Source organism: Chelonia mydas, chromosome 3, assembly GCF_015237465.2.
Source record: "Chelonia mydas isolate rCheMyd1 chromosome 3, rCheMyd1.pri.v2, whole genome shotgun sequence".
NCBI classification, from domain to species: Eukaryota; Metazoa; Chordata; order Testudines; family Cheloniidae; genus Chelonia; species Chelonia mydas.
Window position 1 is genome coordinate 167,834,202 of NC_057851.1, and position 20,999 is coordinate 167,855,200.

Here is a 20,999-nt window from a genome sequence, read left to right on the forward strand (position 1 = left end):
TGTGAGATTTTACAAACTGTTGTTAATCCAAGAATGGTCTGGGCTACCAGTTTGCATATGCTCTTTCGTTCTAAGGAAGACTAATAAAGAGCTGATGAAGGCTGTGGCTCTGATCCCAAAAGTTGTTCTGTGTGGAGTGATCCCATTGAAGGCACTGGGGCTTTGCATAGGTCCAGGGATAACCCTGCATAAAGAGGCTTGCAAGACTCAGGCCTAAATCATCACTCCTGCTTGAGGGCCAGTGCCTGTTTGTTAAACAATTTATTTATATAAAGTTCTTCTTAGACTCAGAGCTGTTCCTGGAGGCTGTAGCCAAGAATGCTTTTTTCTTCCATCTGCCTCTGTGAAACACATCAATCTTTACTTTCAAATGCAGACATTGCTGTAGTTATTTATGTCTTTGTCACCTTGAGATTAGAACGTTGTATGTTCTTGTGTGTGGGCAGCACTGTCCCTAGCCATTTTGGTGCCCTACGCAGCCCCCCCCCCGCAGGGGGTGTGTGGCCCCAGGCTTCCTCCGGAGGGTGTGGGAGGACTTGGGGGGACAGGGAGGAAACCGCTCCCCCAGCTCCCAGCCTTGGGAAATGGGAGAAAGTGCCTTCCAGCACTTACCGGCAGCGCAGCTGGGAGCTGGCAGCGCGGAGCGGGCTGGGGCCAGGTTGCTCCACTTACTGCCGTCTGGTGAGTGCAGGGCACCCGACCTCTGCTGCAGTCCTCAGGGGAAGGGGTGGAGTGGGGGTGGAGCAGGGGCGGGAAGAGGCAGGGTGTGGGCGGAGCAGGGCCAGGGACATGGGGAAGAGGCGGAGCAGGGGCTGGAGCAGCATGCAGCTGTGTAGGGCACCAGGAAATTTGGTGCCCTACGCAGCTGTGTACTTTGTGTATGGGTAAGGATGGCCCTGTGTGTGGGGCTACATCTTCAGGCCATCCATCTGTAAGGGGACTGTTGCCCCCTTGCTAACAGTCAGTGGGGATGTTTTGGTTGGCTAGCTCCCAGTACTAAAAGGGGAAGGGTCTATGGGAAATCAGGACCCTGAGACTGACAGTCCCCAGGAACAATGGGGAGAGGCCAATGTTCCAGGTCAGCCTGAATGACAGGGCGGGCAGGCTAATCAGGGAGTCAGGAGGCCAGGGAGGTCCCGTCCCCCGTGTGAGCGGGATTTGCCTGAGACAGACGGAGTGGGGCCAAGCTAAGGAGAAAGCAGGGGCCCAAGCTAAGTTGGGGAGCAGAGCTGTGCCAGATCCAGAGGGACCAGACCCTGTCCTGGGAGCAGAGCTGCAGCCCCAAAGCCAGAAGCACAGCCCAGAGAGAGCAGACTTGCCCTGGGAGCAGAGCTGCAGCAACCAGAGCCACAGAGGCCAGAGAAGCAGCCCAGGAAGCAGGTCAGTGCTGGGAGCAGAGTCACAGAAGCAGCCTGCAAAGTAGACTTGTCCTGGGAGCAGAGCTGTAGCAACCAGAGGCAGAGGGGCCAAAGAAGCAGCCCAGGGAGCTGGAGGTAGAGCAGCAGAGACAGAGAGGTGCAGCTGGGGCTGGAGCAGTCTGGAGCTGGGTGCAGTGAGCAGCTGGGGAGAGCGAGGGGGACCCTGGGCAGCAGGCCCAGCACAGGGAGACGCCTCAGCCAAGAGGCTCTGCAGGCCAGGCTTGGATTGTAACCCCGACTGGGCAGGGGCGACACTGGGAAGAAGGGTCCTACCACTTAGAGCCTGAGAGCGTGTGGCCACCACCAGAGCAAGTGTCCAACCCACAGCGTCCCTGCAGCACAGCCAGGGCCTGAGAAGAAGGCCTGGGACTTACAAGGAACAGACTGTGAACTGCCCTGACATTCCAGAGACGCTGTTTGTGATGTTCCCTCCCACAGAGCAGGTTGATGTGTTTCCTTTAACCTTTCCCATTTTTCCTTATTCTTTTTAAATTTAATTGTTGATTAAATAACTTGCATTTGCTTTAACTTGTATGTAATGGTCAGTGGGTCAGAGAAGTGCCCAGTGCAGAGAGAGTACCCCGGCATGGGGACACCTTAGCCCCTGTCCTAGGTGACCACAGCAGGGTTGGGGGTCGAGCTCCCCAGGAATCCTGGGCCCAGCCTTGTTGGGGTTACGAGGACTCTGCCAGACAGGAGAGTGGAAGGGGAGTCCTCAAGGGCAGGGAGGCCACTGGGTAAAGGAAGTGGGAGCGAGGACTGAGATCCTTTCGCTAGCCCACTTCACCAGGATAGTGCAGAAGCCAGGAAAGTTCCCCACAAGAGTGGGACTATTCCCTCGCTTACACATCCATAAGCTAAATTGGAGCAGATTGTGTCTCCATAAGTGGTGCTTCATGCAGAGAGCACAGTATACTCGTGTTCTGGAGTCTGCACTGGCTTCTGTTTAGCTTCCAAGTGGAATCTGATATTCTGTTTGTGAGCAGATTATTTGTGTGAACTTTGAATTTTTATATTGTACCTATTATATGACTATTATTGCAATTGTTATATGAATGCCTGAAGTTTGGGGTAGATTCTCTAAAATAAACCTAAATCAATAAACCCCGAAGGAAAAAGAAAACAGGATTTGTTGAGGAAATGGTATCTGGCCCTTAACTATTGAAACATTAGCCAGTTCCATATAATAGAACAACTACTAAAGTTTGGTCACTGTGGTATATTATTTAGCAAGTACAGAATATATTGTTGTATTATTTCACAGGAGCAGCCAAACATACATTTGGGAGCCTTCAGAAAGTTTCCAAATTACAAAAACAAAGTGTAGTTGCTGCCAAAAAGCTGGCTGACTTATCTATATTGTGAGCTCATGCAAAACTACTTAACATATTTTCTTCAGTCAGCTCTACAAAAAGCAAATATTAATCACAGTATTACATTCTTAACACTTTCAGCTTTATTTTTCTCGGTAAATTTGTCAGGTCATTTCCATCAGATTGTTATTTTTAGTTTAACAACACCTAAAGTAATGTTATTCATGTCACTAACTTCTGTCTAGTATTTATAGTCCTCTAGCCAGCACTGCATAGTGTTACATATGCTTGGAAACAGCATGGAGGTGCGGGAATAAATCCTGTATTTCATGGTAAAGTGCTGTGTAGAAGAGCAATTCTATTGTCTAGCTGTTTACATAATGGTACTATTATTAGACATTGGCTAAGGAGGCTGTGTTTTGTTTTCAGGGCTTGAGGCCTTTTATTTTCTGAGAAGTTGAGTGGGAGTTTGTTCAAGAAATAAATTTGAACCTGCAAAGCTCAGTATAACTTAGGGGTTTTGCAGCTTACACTATATGCAATGTGTTTGTTCTGGTCTGTCAGCTTCCTAGACAGGAATGGTGGTAAGCCAAAGGCTGGCTAAGTGATCAGACAGCTCAACTTGTGAAATGTTGGCTTCTTCCCCAGCTATAGCTATCCTGTGAAGGAAGAGGACGTAGAAGATCTGTTACATTGATGTGATATGTTCCTGCCAAGTTCCAAATGTAGGACACAAACTCAAGCAGGGATACAAAAATAATAAAACAGGAAGCTCAAAATGAGGTGGGATTCGTTTGATCACAAACATTTCCTATGACATCACTTTCGTGAATTTGCATTTGTGATACGAATAATTTACAAAAGGATAAAGTGAAATCATGCCAGGTTTGTGTGGCATGGATGTCATTTAATGAGGTATTTCCCTTGTAATGAAGGACAGTTGAGATGTGTGATTGGAACTGGCTAGCAAAACTTCCAGGTTTTATTTCCATATATAGATCAGTAGGTATGTGTGCCAGTCTTTTTGGCTGGTTCTTTCTGGTAAAAATTAGTTTAAAGTTCAAATTGGAACCTCTACTTATGGTATATGTATTAGTGGTTCACAAAACACTGACACTGGTATTCCACCTATGTTTACAAGTTTTTGAAAACTCTGGACAGTTTGCCACTCATCTACAGTAAAGCCACATTATGAATACTTAAAAGATTTTTCTATCATACTGCCATAGAATGTTAATTAGATGTTTATTCCATGTTCATTACTATGTAATGTAATGTGTGTCATCACTAAAAGGTTAGTGTAGTGCATGATGTTAGCTATCAATGTACTCAAACATTGAAATTAATCCTCACTACAAATTTACTAAGAAAGCAAATGTTAAACAGCCCTATTAAAGCAAGCTTTGTAAACTAATCTCATACTTCAATAGACATTCTAAAACCACAACGCTGAAAAATAAATTTAGGATACAAAATTATAAAACTTAAAATCTAATGATAAAAAAACTCAAGATTAATGACAAACAGGGTTTTGTTTTTGGTTTTAATTACACAGACAAAAAGGAACACAATTTGTTCCAAATTGGTATTTAACTCCTCACCTCTCTGTCTAAACATTTAGTGCATAATCCTGTTCCTTCAAAAGAGCTTATGGGGGAGCACAGTTATGGTTATTTGCACTGTACCAGGTTTATAATCCTTGATTCATATTACATGCGATTGTGTGAAGTTTTTTAAAATATTATTAAAGTGCGGAGATATTAAGAGGTTCATGACAGCTTTTCTTAGTTTAGTACAAACTTTCTCTTCTCTCATTTCCCTGCCTTTTGTTTGACAGCAAGTGACAACTGTGTATTCTTGTCTGGGTGAAGTACTGAAACTACACAAAACTGTTACTGGTAGTATGGATTGACATCCGAAAAAGCCAAGAATCTGGAAAATGAGAGAAATAGAGTACCAGCAAGACACGGTGACATTGTCTGTAGGAAGAATAAACCCTTCTTCAAATATTTAGCACTTGTATATGAGTCTTTTCAAGTCATAATTCTGAGGTTGGGTATTATCCTCATAAATATTTGACTGTAACCTATAATATAGGAACAGTGACCTATGTGGTCAATGCATGACCTTTAAGCCATGTCCACTTGTGGCTCACATCTGTCCTAGTGACAACCAGTGTGGAATAATAGTTTAATATTTCTGCAGAAGGAAGCTCCTGAAACCATGCTGAAAAGTATTTGTCTTCCCAGGTACTCTCTAGCCTGTTCTTATAAGTTGGTTCTCAGAAAAAAAATTCCTATATCAGGAAAACAATGCTACAAGGGTTCTAGCAAAAATAATATTTCAGCACAGTTATTAGTAGGCTTTTCTTTGCAGTACCTGACTACTATCTTGTAGTAGGTCACAGATTTTTCTGGTGTCCATTGTGCTCTCTCGGTCAGATGGTGTTTGAATGTTGCATCCAGTACGGTCTTTCCTGAGGACTGAGTTTTCAACTTTACTAGGAACTAGGGACCTGATTCTGCAGTGTGTGAAGTACCCTAGACTCTTATTAATGTCAGTAGGACCTAAGAGAGCTCAGCACTTTGCAGGGTTTGGCCTCAAGAACAGAAAAGAGCTAAGGGTCTAAGGGTAACTATCAAAACCATTTCTACTACATGGTAGCGGGGAAGAGCCATTATGGTACAGAAGTTAGCCACAAGGGTCTATTATAAAGATAATTTTTACTGAATTTCCCTACTTTAGCAGAACCTCAAGAATATTTTGATATCATGCTCATGTATTGGTTATTTCCCCAGTCTCAAATGCAACTTGTCCTAACTTTTACTTGTTTTATTTTTTTTAGGTCATATTAGATTTTTTGTTCTAAATAGGATATGAAATTATCTTACATTGTGGAGCTTTTGGTGGCAGCTTATAAAAGGAGTGCACATTTTATGACTTGCTGTTTTATATGTATATACAGATGCAGCAACTTGAGAGACAAGTTATTGATGCAGATCGTCAAGCAGAGAGAGCTTTTCAACAGGTACATTTAAATTGAAGAAGTACAGTATGTCTGATAGCTGTTGTTGGAGGGCATATTAGAGCAATGTTAGCAAAGGTGACTCAGAAATATTACTATATTCCTTAACTAGTATTAAGAAGGAGAGGATAATATATTTTAAAATGTCCCACTCTAGATGTTTCCTAATAGATGTTGTAACATCTTGGTTTGCCACCCAGTTATGGGGTCTGTCTTAACGTATAGTCAAACTTATCAAACCAAATATTAAGTGCATGTCTTGAATCTCTCTGTTTGTTCAGTATTTTTCTTCTGTATCTTTTTCTAGTGATGTAAATGTAAAACTAACATGTAAGAGAAAACAGTCCTGACAGTAGCAAAACCATAAAAATATAAAATTAACATATTTGTGCCTTAAAGCCATATTCTCAAGTAAAAATAGGAGAATTCTCCAATGTTGAGCCCTCTTTTAAAGTTTTGGTAGTCCATGGGATTAAGTAGTCCACGCATGAAATTTAGGTTGTCTCTGCTGTCCCAAAATGAAGATGTTTTGGTGACTAAAACCAGTGTCCCTGATGGATACCCAAACAATGCCATATAAGAATGTGCATCAAAAATTAAATGAAATCATTCGTAATATAAAGTGTAAAAGCATAAAAAAATCACTTCATATGGTATGCATGCATTAATTGTTGCAGTAATTAAAATACACACATAGATCTCCTCAAACAAAATAGTAGGAGTCTAAGCCTACAAGGTGAGGCCACTTCCTGTGAGCTTTGCCAAGACCATCAACTTCCATTGAACTTAGTGGGAGTTGAGGGTATTCCATTGCATTGCAAGACCAAGCCCTTGGTTTGCACAGAAGCTGTATGTTCTCAGCTTCAATTTGTTGTACTCCACTAATGAATCTCCCAATTTGCTTTACTGTTTAAAAAAAAATCAGTTTAAAAGCACACAGGAATTGTTAATTGGGAGCAGTATGAATCACTGTTTCCTGGCCTTTGCTAGTCTGTCTGTACATATATATTAGTGATTCATCGATAGTGAGTGCTGTCTTTTCTCTTTAACAGTGCTGAAAGGATTTATGGTTTCATTTTCTTTGGTGAAAAGTGTTTGTTGCCCAAGTTCAGCTCTTCTCTCACACGCTAGAATTTGAATTATGTTTATATGAGCAGTGGGAAGAGCATTTCAAGGCTGAACACAGTGGTCTGCTGAAAGTGAGCAAGTTCTGCAGTTGGGTTTTGTAAATTGTTTCTCTTTGTTTATAAATTAGTATAAACACTAAACATCTGACTCAGGCATGTTTTCTATGGAGCAAAGATAGGTCTAGTCAAGCCTTAAAAGGCTATATATACCACAATTATTTCTTTCCCGTTTTGATATTTGATATTTGAATGAATTTAGCATTGATTTTTTTATGTCACAGAAGCACCCAAAGGCCTCAATCAAAAATGGGGCCACGTTGTGCCAGGTGTTTACAGACACAGAAGAAGACAGTCTCTATGCCTAAAAGAGCATATAATCCGAGAACCGTTTAAGCAATAACCCTGAAAATTAGACAAAAATCCTGGATATGGTCTCTGGCCTCTGTTCAAGAAAGCATCTCAGTTTATGTGTAACTCTAAGCACATGGTTAGTGCTCTCTTGATTTGGAATGGATTTAAGCATGTTCTGAGTGTTTTCTCATTCAGGATCTTGGTGACTTGGATCAGAATGCATTCATTGACTATAAGCAAGATCTTTATAAGAGTCATAATTTTAATAAAATAATACTAATTCTTTTCATGTGTGTTGTGTTTAAGCAAGACTTTCAAAAGACTTCACAGACCTTTATTAAGCCTCATAACAATCATATGAGGGAGGTAAGTGTTCCCAAGATAGTCATCATATTCTTCCCCTTTTACTATCTCTAATAGTTTTATTTGTTATGGACGCAGAAGTTAGAAATGATGTTAACAAAACCTCTAAGTGTTAGCAGTGCCCTTGCAGTACTATTGGCTAAAGATCTACAAAATGCTCTCATCTCTGATCTGTTTTAGCATTTTGCAGCACTGGGTTGAGCCTTTAATGTATGGTAAATTTTATTATGACTTTTATGATTAAATGATTAAAGTTTACTTAGGGTGTTGTGTTTCACCTGCTGAACAGGTACAGATTATGGAAGAGAAGTTAAAAGCAGCTAATGTTCAGACTAGCGAATCGGAGACCAGATTGTATAAGAGGTGTCAAGATCTGGAGACTCTGGTACAGGAGAAAGATGACAATATACAAAACTTGGAGCAACAACTTGAAGAACAGGTTAGGAATAATTCGGTGACCAAAAGGCATGTTATTCATAGACTCTTAATTGTGCGTATAAAAAAGTAAAGAATGGTATAAGTGAGAAAAGTTTAAAACTTTCTCATTATCTGATTATTGATAAATGCCCTGATGCTGTAAAGGTAATACATCACATGTTAAATTACGAGTCTGGACTGAGGAGCAAACTCAACTGATCTTTCCTATAGGAGGTGGGGCTGAGAAGGAGTTGTCTACAGGAAGATTTTTTTTTTTCAGTTGTTGTGGTGGGTCATAGGAGTGAGATTTTCAAATTGAGATGAGGTTTCCTTTGTAAGAACATTTGATTGGTAAGTAGGATGTACTCTGGAGAGACATTTTTCCTCCTCCAGGTCTCCCTTTTGAGAGAGATTTTCACTTTACCTAGTAGGAAAGCATCCCATGTGAAAAATCCCATGAAGGGTTTGTTCAAAGAATTTACCAAGTCTTGTATGCTAGTGGCAAAGAGACTGAGATGAAACATAGCTAGAAGTAATCTACAGAATTTGCATCCTAAGATGCTCCTTAGATGGTATGGTATACACATTGGCAAATATATTTTGTCTTACTGTTTCAGAAGCAAATCAGAATACAAGAGGCAAAAATCATAGAAGAAAAAGCGGCTAAAATAAAAGAATGGGTGACAGTCAAGCTCCATGAGGTATGTCTCCTATGATATTTACAGTACAGCGAACACATAATGTAACAGGACAGAGTTTCTGTGTCATACAAGGAGAGAGATCTCGGTGAAAAATGTCTACCATTTTCCTGTGGTCCTGTATTTATTAGGCTTAAAAGCAAGAAAACCCTCAAAATTCCCTGTCTCAGCGAAGGCATGAGAGAAAAGGGGATTTGATTAGGCTAGCATGGGGGATGGCCACTCTTGGGCTTCATAGGGACAGGTGCTGTGCTTCCCTCTTCCCCCTTCAGTTGCACAAAGTGCTCATGTGAGCAGAGCATGCGGGTGTTGGGTGGCTTTGGGGTAGCACTGTCTCTGCTTAGAACTCGCTATTCCTTGGTTTGGAGGACCCAAGGGGGACCCATTGTCTCTCCTTGCCTCTCACTTGGGGTAATAAAAGGCCCTCTGGGGCAACAGGCTGCCATTTTTGGTACCCAGCGTTTGCTACTACCCTAATGTTTATGCATTTTGAATTGCCATTAAAAGTAAAAAGCCAATCTAGCATAAAGTGAAATATTTTAGTACCTAATATGTGAATTATTATATATTGACATTTCTGTATACACATAAAGCTAGTTAAATGGCTATATACTTAAAGTACAAAAGTGGGAAGAATGTTTATCATAGAAAACGCATACTATTCTGAAAAAACAAATCCATAATATTAGGCCTCAATTAAGATTAGCCCTGCTACTGCTCTTATTTAGCTCAAAAGGAAATGGCAAGAAAATTGTGTCTTCCCTCACAATGTAACGACTTGAAAAATTGTTTCACTAATGGAGGAGCTTAAATTTATATCCTTTCAGTTAGAGGTAGAAAATCAGAACCTTCGCTTGATCAACCAAAACCAAAATGAAGAGATGAGAACAATGCAGTCTAAACTGCAAGGTAAATAGCACACGTCCTTTGAAATTTGCTCTAAGTTTTGTATAGCAATGCTTGGGAGTAAATCCTGCTCACTTTATGCATAGTAGTCTCATGGAATACTTTGATTTCAGTGGGAATTTGTCCCATGGACCCTTTGACTTCAGACTTTGCTGGGACTGTATGTGAATGAGTAAGGCAAGAAGTATTTGGACCTTTATAAATAGTTATTTGTTTCTGAATGTATCAATATTTTCTTAAATAAGTTTGCAGATAATCTGATTGGGTTGGATTCTTTCATATCCTCCCTTTGACTTGTTTAATTGTATGATTTGTAAACTTTGAAACATTTAAGGATAGGTGGATATCATTGTGGAACTGGCCCACCAGTCTATGCCATGCTGAGGATCAGAGTTCTGATCAGTTTTTGGTTATTTTTTTAACCGCAGCTTCACACATTGAGTTGTCTACAGTGACACCCAGTTCCCTTTCCTGAGTTGATACAATTAATTAAGAACCCTGCAAGATGTCTGAGTATTTAATTTTTTTCCTCCACTGTGCATTACTTTGCATTTATCAACACTGTATTTTATTTGCCATCACGTTGCCAGTTCACCTACCTTCTTTAGGTCTCACCAAGCTTCCTCACAGTCCTCCCTGGACCTGACTAACCTAAGTAACTTTGTCATGTGCAAATGTTGCTATTTTACTACTCAACTCCCTTTCCAGATGTTTAATTAACATATTAGATAACTCACAACCTAGCATGGAACCTAGAGACACCCAACTGTTAACCTTTTGCCATGATGAAAACTGACTGTTTATTCCAGCCCGTAATTTTCTGTCTCTTAACTAGTTTTGGATCCATGACAGTACTTTGCCTTTCAACCACTGACTACTTAGCTTCTTTAGTAGTGTCTTGTGAAGGACATTGTAAGAGGCCATTAGAAATTCTAAATAACTTATGTTAACTGGTTTTCCTTTATCCACTATTTTACTGACATCCTCAGATCTCTAAGACAGGGGTGGGGAAACTTTTTTCTATCAGGGGCCACTGACCCACAGAAAAAATCAGTCGCGGCCCACACAGCCCTGTGGGGGGGGGGGGGTGGAGGCTCAAGGCTTCCCCCCACAGAGGGGTGAGCCAGCGCTTGCGGCTCCAGCCCAATGGGGGGGTGCAGAGGCTTGGGACTTCCCCTAGGCTCCAGGGTGGGGCCACAAATAAGGGATTCAGGGTGCAGGTTGGGGCCCTGGGCTGGGGCCAAGGGGTTTGGAATGCAGGAGTGGGCTCAAGGCTGGGGTTTGGGGTGTGGGAGGGGATGCAGGGTGCAGGCTCTGAGAGGTTGTTTGGGTGTGGGAGGGGGTTCTGACCTGGGGCAGGAGGTTTGGGGTGCGGACTCCGGCCAGATGGCGCTTACCTCAGGCAGCTCTCGGTCAGCTCTGCACTACTCCCAGAAGTGGCCGCCATGTCCGGACCCTAGGCGGAGGGGCCAGGGGGCTCTGCAAAGTGTGCGCGGCCCATGTCCACAGGTATCACCCCTGCAGCTCCCATTGGCTGTGGTTCCTAGCCAATGGGAGCTGCAGAGCCGGCACTGGGGGCGGAGGCAGCGTGAGGAGCTTCCCTGATCACCCCTTTGCCTAGGGGCCACAGGGACATGCTGGTCACTTCTGGGAGCTGCACAGAGCCGACCGAACTTTTAACAGCCTGGCAACCCCATCTTCCCCCTGCAACAGGGCAAGCCAGCGCTCGCGGCTCCAGCCCCGCAGGGAGGCGGGGGAGAGCGCCGAGTCTTGGGGCTTCTGGCTCACAGCACAGACACTTGCTATGGGCCGGATTAAATGAAGCAGCAGGCTGGATCCGGCCCATGGGCCGTAGGTTCCTCACCCCTGCTCTAAGAGATCAGTGAGACACAATTTCTCTTTGCAGAAACCATTCTGGTTAGATCCTATCATATCAATGATCATGATCTTTCAGATGTTTTATTATAATTTTTAATTATTGTTTCAACCCATTTACCAGGTAATAATGTAAGGCTTACTGATCTCTGTTTTCCCAGATCACCCATAGAACTTTTTAAAATATTCCAGTTTTCTAGCAGAGTAGTTGTTTTTAATGAGCTTGCACATTTTTGCTAGCAGCTCAGCCACTTCATACTTCAGCTTCTTCAGTACTCATAGATGTATACGATTCAGGCCTGGTAATTTATTTTTTTTAAATGATCAGTTTGTTCCAGCACCTCTTCTAACATCTCAATGTCTGATAGTATTTTGTCTTTATTACCAGAAAAGAGCAGGTCTGGGGTAGGTATCATCCTCTGTGGTGAATTCAGATGCAAAGAAACCGAGTAGCTTCTTAATAATGTCCTTGTCTTCCTTAATTGTGCTCTTTATCCCCTGGTGATCCGGAAGATCCATTATGTGTATTTCCTAAGTTACTACTATTGTGGCTATATTTTGTACCATAGGGCATCTAATCCAGTTCTGCCTTTTTATCCAGCCATTTTGGGAGGACTCTTATCACAAAGATCTTGACAGTTCTCTCTTTTTACTCCTCTTTTCGTGTTTAGAGCAGGAGTTGCCACATTTTTTTTTTAAAGCTATCAGTTTATCGTTTTTGTCACAAAGAGTTTCCTGGCTATGATTAGTGAACATTTTCCTTTTCTAGAAGAGAGTGACCCCACTTATTTTTAGAAAGTGTCATTAGGTTGAGCCTAATTTTAACTTTAGACCTTTCCTTCTCAATTATCCCTTGAAAATCTGAAGAAATATGGTACCCATTTAAATCCTCGCATGTTTAAAAAGTTGGTCTGCTTTTATCATGTTTAGGTGTATACTGGACTGATATGTAGGCTGAACTGCAAAGATAATACCCAAGGTTATTCTGCTGTGACTTTATAGTCACTATCTTTTTTACTCTGTCTCTCAGAATACACCTTTCTGTTGTAAACATTTTAAAAGAAATAGTTTTTCTCCCCTCTTTACTTTCTAGAAGGAGAATCATATTTCTTTAGTAAGTGGAAATTTAGTTTGCGAGTTTGGTATGGAGAGGATTTCAAGAAGGTTTTTATTTCTAATATCAAAATACTTAGTTTTATTATGGTTTTTAAAAATGATAATATCACTTAATAAGAATGTGTAAGAGTAAAACGTATTAGCATATGCCATGTTAACACTAAATTTATGAATTATTACACTTGCAGAAATTATGGGGAAGAAAAGTGTCCCTTCAACACGTAAACCTGGGGAAGGCCAGCAACTAAGCAGTTTGACTTTTGGATGCTTTTTGAACAGAGCAAGAAGTCCTCAGCAAGCTATTAAATTTGATGAAATAAGCAAATCATCAAGTAAAGAATCAGAATTGAGTGACGGTAATAACATATTAGGTATTTAACCCTGATCTAATTTTATTCTGGAAGAAATTAGTGGAAAATTAAAATTGCTTTAAACATAGCTATGTTCAGGAATAGTCTTCTTCAAAATAGGACAAAAGGACTTCAGATAGGACACTATGTAGCCTTTAGAAAAGGAGTACTTGTGGCACCTTAGAAACTAACAAATTTATTTGGGCATAAGCTTTCGTGAGCTACAGCTTTTCACACTCATCTGTCTCGCAAGACCGTCTGTATTATTAGAAATCTTCTGATGTAGCATTAGTATATTGCTTAAATATTTTGCTGTGTGCATATGCTGGTGGATCACTGCTGTAGCCTTTAGAAGAGGAGGTTGCTTTTGGGCCTTGCCCAAAAGATTATCCCCATTTATTCTATAGTGTTCATTAATTTCAATAATATCAAAAAACAAGATGCAGCCCTGTAGTGCAAAAGAGGGTGTAAAATTAACTGTAATGAGGGGATATACTCAGAGCTGTTAGTTGACAAGAAAAAATAATGAAATCCATCTAAATATATGTTTAATCTGTTTCTGTGGATATATATGGATATATATTACTTGATTTAAGACTTCATTTTATTAATTTTTCAGCTTAAACTCTTAATTAACATACTCTAGGTAGGGAGAGCATCTAACAGTATTAAGGCCCCAGTCTTACAATTTGATCTGCTGTGGCTGACCTTTATGACTTTGCAGAATTTCACAGGTCTCTGGGCTTTGCACAGGTGCAGGGCTCCACCCCTTTGGTTTCAACTGCAAGATTAGGATCTGACTTCCGAAGATTTCTTTTTAAAGTTCATGAAGGAATGAGCTAAATTAAATACTCAAAGTTTTGCATTCACTTTTTTCATATGTTTTCTATATGTTAGCACTGCTGTCCTAATGTCAATTTTAAACCCAAGCGCAGCAAGATAAACTCAGCGTATTGTAATTAAAATGGGTGAGATAATGGCTTACCCTGAATACTAGCGCAAAGAAGCAGTAGCATAAGACACCTCCTTCCCCTTGTGCCTGTGCACTTTACCACCATTTCCTGCAACTGCACCATCTTGAATCCATTCTGCACCCTCTCCCCACCGCAATGTGCCCAGTGATATAGATATGCCAACACGTTGGGGTGAGTACGCTGTGACAGATATAGACACAGTGTAGTTTACTTCCTCTTTGTAGCAGCATTGAGACCGTGACTCCCTGAGAAAACAGGGTAGTTACTCCTGCTTCTTATTCCCCATATGAAGTCTTAAAACATTGCTTGTGACATCAGATTTTCTTTACAGCTGCTAATTGTCATGTCCCAAATAGGAAATGAGCAGTTGGGACAGATAATATTTATATAGATGCTGTCATTCAAGGATCCTAAAGTGCATTACAAAAGTGGATACGTATCTCATTTTTACAGATAAAGAAACTGAAGGACAAAGATTTAAGTGTCAGGGTCAGAAACAGAACCTACTCCCCAGAGTCCAAGTATCCTGTTCTAACCTCTAGACAACAGTGCTATACACTAACTCTGAATGATCGTGTTTTAATGTAATAACAAAAATGGGAAAAAGAGTTACAGACAATACAAGCAGAGTTATATCTGAACAGAATGTCTTTTCCTAAAGATTTTCCATGAGACTTCAGTGGGTTTTAAGTGTTCAGCACTGGGAGTGAAACGGTGGCACGCAGAAGGGATTTCTAACTATAACATAGAAACTCAGAATATTTTGATTCTTAATCTAATCTTCACACTTTTTCCTTCCTACATTTGAAAAGCTTTATAATCTTTAAGATTTATTAATGTGGGTAAGTGCATGTGTCCTCTTCAGCATAAAAATTCTTGCATATCTGGTTTCTTTTAAAGTTTGGCACATCTTGCTCTCCCTTTTTGTTACATTCATCATTAGTATTCTTAGTTTTTTGGATAGACCACTAAATATAAGAATGGTTTCTGTTACAGTTCCTTGGTAAATGCCATTTCTACTTTCTTTCAAGTATATGTTCATCACTATCCCTATTGACATTCCAGAATACGTGTAGTATTTGCCTACAAATATTTTTGTTTATTTTTACAACATCCATCAAAAATTAAATGAACTTAACTTTAACTACATTAAACTTGCAGTTCTGATTATAAATTGCTTTAACAGCTAATTTTATTAAAAGTAATTCTGTCAAACTCATGTATTTCTTTTCTAGAGAAAAAAATCCAGAAAACATCCCGTGCTGCTCTTGCACATGAGAGCAATAAAGGTCAGAGGTCATTGCAACAAAGCTCCTGTGGATCAGAACAAAATAAAAATGCAAGAACAAGCTATTCATCAAAAGATATAGATAGTAATATATCAAAGAACTCATGCATTACAGGTAGTGACTGGAGCTCAGATGAGGATGAAGGAGGTAATAAAAGACCAAAATCCAGGCGTGCATCTACCGTTTCAAGTCAGACATCTGAAGAAAGCACAAGATACAGCAGAATTGGGAGTGAAATGTATTTGACGGCATCTGACGACAGTAGTTCTCTATTTGAAGAGGAGAGTTTTGCAGTTCAGAGATCCGAGCACAAAATGCTGTATTCCAGGCAGCAAGGATCTCAGCGGAAAAGTCAGACCAATCCACTTGGAAAGAGCAATTCTGAGGCCTTCGATAGAAAAGGCCAGGATAGCTCTTCAGATGAACTGAATAAAAAGTTTCAGTCTCAGAGATTAGATTATTCATCCTCATCAAGTGAAGCAAATACCCCAAGTCCAATTTTAACTCCTGCTCTAATACCTAAGCATCCAGTCCTGACACCTTCAACAGATTCTCAGTGTGTGACACAATCAAATTCTCCATCAAATTTGCCCCCTCCAAAGTTACGGACTCCCAACGTTTTCAGTGTAAGTGTAGCACTGGCAAAAAAGCACTTAAGCCAACCCCAGCTGAGTTCTGACAGAGTGTCTGATAGAAATAGAAATGCTATAAGCATGGTACGGCCCTTGAGACCTCAGGAAACAGACATCGACCTGGTGGATGGGGAAAATACTGACATTTTAGAGAAAATGGAGATTGATTATGATGGAGCATTTACCTATGACTCTTTTGAGGCACAGAGTGCAGAAGACCAGGAGTCCCTTCATATAACAAGGAAGGCAATTAGCAACAAACCCCCTACTCCTCCTCTGCATCGATTCCCCTCCTGGGTAAATATAATTAAATATTTTTTACTGATTTAAATTAACTCATCTTGTTGCTTTTATTACACTTTTCTCTCCTGTACCTTTCTCATTCCCTGTGTCTATGGTGGGAATATGATTTGTTGTTTTAACACCAACTGAGATTATATACTCCTCAGAAGCAAGTTCAATTTTAATACCTATTCTAGGATCTTGTATTTTTTCCTCTTGCAGAAGAATATGGAGTAAATCATATCGGTGAAATATTTAAATTGCATACATTCAACAGCCATTCTCCTATTCATGGGCTAATGAGCTCTTTGCTTTTAAAATGCCATATAAAAATGTATGGCCATTTTTTTGTATGTAGAGAACCAATTTTTGAAAAAGTCATATCTAATTTTCATGTGTTCATTTGTGTACACACAACTAGATAATGACTCTAACCACTGACCTTTTTTTATGACTATAGAACCTAGGAGTCCTGGTTCCAAGTCCTTTGCTCTAAAAACTAGGCAATACAATCCAGGCCAATAATTTGTGAATTAGATAATTGTAAATATAGTTTGGCACAACAGACCATATTTAAAGAAGTTTTTAGTCCCGTTAGTTGTTCGGAGAAATTTCTCAATCTGTAGTAGTAGTAGTAATTCACTGATTACAGAAGAATTTTACAATTCCATTGAGATATTTAAAACAAATTGTTTTAACATGTAAGAGAATTAATATACAAATTTTACATCATGACACAAGGGATCAGACTTCAATAATTTGTTTTAGTCTTCTCCTTAAAATTATTTAGTTCTGAGCCAGCTCCTTCCAGCCTGAGAATGTAAAGTCTTCTCTTGCCAATGATTTATCTTGTTATGCCCACCTAGTGCAGAATCTGAAATCATAGGGTAATACAAGTACCTGGCCTCTTGGTACTGTGGGGTTAGGTCAGAGATGAACTATACTTTAATGTTACTTTAACAGTTTGTGCATGTGAAGTTTTTCGTTACGGGTTTTTGCTACCATAGTTTGAAAAGTTTTTGGTGAAAAGCTACTTCCGTAGCCTCCCTTTGTAGAGAACTTCTAGTCTTTTTCTAGTATAGAATGTTCTCTCCCAGTTATTCTTTGAGGAACTGATTTTCGTATTCAAAACAAAGAACTCCCTAGTACACAGGCGACAGTTGTATGAGAAAAGGTTGAAAGATCACTGGTCTGGTGTGTGGTGTAGACAACGTCACATTTCAGCCACCACTGATAACTCTGCTATATCACATATTTATAGCAGTGTGAGGGCAAAGGGGAGGTTTGAGGAAGAAATACCTTTCATTTCCTAATATCTACAATAAAACATCTCTGCTTTTATGTTAGGAAAGCAGAATTTATGCTGTAGCCAAGTCAGGTTTACGAATCTCTGAAGCTTTCAACATGGACTCTTTTAACAAAAGTAAGTGGGTCTTTGTACCAACAGCCAAAATCCTCTGCTTACTGTAATTTATAAGGGGCCAGTTGTCCCAGGTGCCTCTAAAATATGCCTCTGAAGATTTCTTTGGATTTTTTCTTTAAGATATGGTCAAACAGATTTAACCTTTTCATTATTTCTATCACCTATTCTTGAATACTTGCCTCTTAAGTACAAACTCACTATAGTCCTTAATTCACTATAACTTTCTTTGGAATTCTTGATGAAGATTATAAAACCAGACATCAAAAGGGAGAGAATGTACTTACATTAAAAAAAAGACTAGTGGTCCTAATTATGATTTTCTCATACCCCATTACTCCAATATAATTTAGGAGTAACTGTAGTGAAGACAATAATGCTACAGTGCTGTGACATCAGAATCCAACCAAATGTTTTAAATAATTTTGGAGGGCAATTTTAAAGAAATGTGTTTTATGCTGTGTATTTCAGGTACTGCTTCTATAGCTTCGTATACCATATCTGGACTATACACTTCTTTGATATACAAGAACATGACCACTCCAGTCTACACAACTCTGAAAGGGGTAATCTTATTGTTGTTTAAAATGAAGTTGTGTGAAAAGCCATACTGTTAGGCTCCACATTCAAGAACTTGGCATTTTATGCTTGATGGCACTTTGCCAAATTTGTCATAAGATCATGTTTAGAGACCGTAAAAAATCCAGAAGTAATGGAAATGTCAAATGTCCAGAAAATAAATTATTGTTGCTTATAAAGTGTTACAAGCCTGTGTCAATTTTTGTTGTGGCCCTTACTGGTTTTCCTAGGGCTTGTTAATTATTGAAAGAGCTGCATTGTGTGCAATGCTCTAATTACAGATTTAGATCTGGAAGGGTCTTTGTGTCAACCCAAAGCTATTTGTTTTCAGAAGCTTGCAGAATCTAATCAGAACATTGTTTGTTTCCTGGCAACCTCTTGTAATTTGAAGAGATGTATGTTTTTAAACAGAAATGATGTAATAGATAGGTGTTGGGGAGGTTTCAGTTGTATATTGCTACGTATGTGCTGAATCCTGGGGCTCAAGAAAGAACTGCAGTCCAACCTAAATGCAGTGGAACCAGTAGAGTTCCAGTGCTGTGCAGAGGTAATGCAAATGCTAAGAGTCCATAAAGGCCATCCCCATCCTCCATATGCCATGGAGCTGTGCTGCATGAGAGCTTTATCTGCTGTAGCATGCGGAGGAATTTGGGGTGTGGCAGGGCAGACTGCTGGGATGTGGCTATGTGACTCGTGGACCTGAGGTAAATGGGAGCCACCAGCCAAACCCTCCACCTCCATTAAAGGCTGCAATAGGATCTTTGAAGTGTCTCCACTGGCATTTTGTAACCTGGGACAAGGAGGGCTGATCGCTACAGATTGTTGCGAATGATTGCCCTCTGCACAAAGCCCATTACTTGCCAGTGTAACTATTGAATGTACAAGATCATATCATACAAAGCCAAATATTGTAATTGAGCAGAATACCCTTTCCTGATGAAACTGGCAGAACTAGGGTTGCCAGGTGTCCAGTTTTCAACTGAACACCTGGTCGAAAAGGGACCCTCCCCAACCCAGTGAAAATGAGTGAGTGAGGGTGGGGGAGAGTGAGCGAGGGTGGGGGAGAGTGAGCTACAGCGGGAGAGGTTATGGAATGTGCTGGGTGGGGCCTCGTAGAAGGGGCGGGGCAAGGGTGTTTGGTTTTGTTTGGTCAGAAAGTTGGCAACCCTAGCAGACACACATGCTGCAAAGGCAGCATTAATGTGTGTCTGTATTCTGTCAAGGAGTGACCCCACACACATCCTGCTGTGCAAATGATTCCTGCCAAGAACAGGAGTCATCTCTACATGGATGTTTAATGTTGGATCAGTGGCTGCCTCACTTTTAGCCCTGCCTCAGAACATTCCCTCTGTGTTAATTTCAGCCTCACCATAGTTTTGGGGGTAGCCAACCTCCACCTCAGTCTGCTGGAACACAGGTTCTCCAACAGGCAGTAGTGCACACCTTCAGCCAGAACTTAGACCATAGGTGGCTGCTAAATCATGCCCTGTGAGTTTTATTTGTAAAGTGAAATATACTCATCCTCATACTCATGTTTCCCTGTTGGTGCACCAGAGAGAAAGTTTGGTGAGTACTGGGGCACAAGGTAAAGTTTAGGTATTTTTAAGCTGGATTAATTTGCATTTTTTTGGGTTCGTTTTACATCTCTTAGTGGTAGTTGTCCTGGCAAGATTTCCTGGCAACAATGCTAGTGCCAATAATTTTAGTTTTTATACCACCCTTTATTGTGGGTGATATATATAATCGGTGGTAGTGGTTTGGTTTGGTTTTGCTTTGTTTTAATTGTTGCAGTTAAATCTTTAGCATGGTAGGCATCTATAGTGCCTCTTGCAGAAGTAGGCTGTTTTAAAAGCCAATAAAATAAATACATCCATAAAGTAGTATATTTTGCATAAAGTTTCAAAGAATGTGTGTTAATTTCTGTAGAAAGCAACTCAGATAAGCAACAGCCCATTCTTAGATGACTCTTCGGGATCAGAGGAAGAAGACAGCTCCCGATCCAGCTCGCGGACCTCAGAATCAGACTCTCGAAGTAGAAGTGGCCCAGGTAGCCCCAGGGCCATGAAACGAGGTGGGCAAAAGCCATAAAAACAAATATTTTGAGAGGCTTAATATGATTTTGGAGCACGTGCATTGTTTATTCTTCATATCAATTTATTTCTCATTTTTAAAATATGGTTGCCTTGAACATGGATCTAGCTCGTTTGTTATACTTTTCACATATCAAAGCTGAAACCAAAGCAACCTGGCAGGAGAATGGGCAGCTTTCCTTTTTTTGATTACCAATACTTATATGTATTTCTAAGGTATTGCTGTAGTATCTTCTTGTCATTTGAGGGGAAAGATGATTTTGTGATTAAAGCACAAGGTGGGGTGTCAGGGGATCTGGGTTCTGTTCCCTGAAGTGTCATGGATTTTTGTGACCTTTGACTGTAACTAGATGGAATAACTCAGCAGAAAAAAATAGTGAGAGTCAGCAAAATCTTTTCCTTAAGTTTATAACCCAAAAGTAAGAATTTAACCTAATCAGACAGCAGAGGAATTCAGTGTAGTTCTTTGATCTCATAATGTGAAGCCCACCTTCTTAAAGGCATTCTCCATCCTCTCTGCCTCTAAAGCAGTCAGTTTTATAGTGCATCCCATGAGACCTGTGCCAAGAGAGGAAGAGGCTGAACTGAAGTTAGTCCCTGGCACACAAGTGTCTGTTACCCTCCATGTGCTTGTGTTTTCCCCCTCTGCAAAAAGGGAATAGCATTTACCTACCTCACAGGGGTGAAGTGAGCCTTAATTTTCTGTTTGTAAATTGCTTTGAGATGCTGTGATAGTATAGTGTTACAGATATCAAAATATTATTGTTATTTACT

At 40.4% G+C, this 20,999-nt stretch overlaps 1 protein-coding gene across 6 annotated transcripts in view; it reads left to right on the top strand.

The window, feature by feature from the left end:
* Positions 1–20,999, top strand: part of PLEKHH2 (pleckstrin homology, MyTH4 and FERM domain containing H2) — a 121,593-nt gene that overhangs the window by 42,551 nt on the left and 58,043 nt on the right. For 4 of the 6 annotated variants that reach the window (XM_037895832.2, XM_037895828.2, XM_037895829.2 and 1 more), the window contains exons 3-11: positions 5,697–5,759; positions 7,887–8,036; positions 8,632–8,715; positions 9,540–9,621; positions 12,798–12,980; positions 15,169–16,151; positions 17,484–17,559; positions 18,028–18,122; positions 20,062–20,206. In XM_037895832.2, the coding sequence (XP_037751760.1) occupies positions 5,697–5,759; positions 7,887–8,036; positions 8,632–8,715; positions 9,540–9,621; positions 12,798–12,980; positions 15,169–16,151; positions 17,484–17,559; positions 18,028–18,122; positions 20,062–20,206 (1,861 nt within the window). Of the gene's footprint in view, positions 1–5,696; positions 5,760–7,886; positions 8,037–8,631; positions 8,716–9,539; positions 9,622–12,797; positions 12,981–15,168; positions 16,152–17,483; positions 17,560–18,027; positions 18,123–20,061; positions 20,207–20,999 lie in introns of those variants that run through there. The other 2 variants (XM_037895830.2, XM_037895834.2) reach the window with 2 other exon arrangements.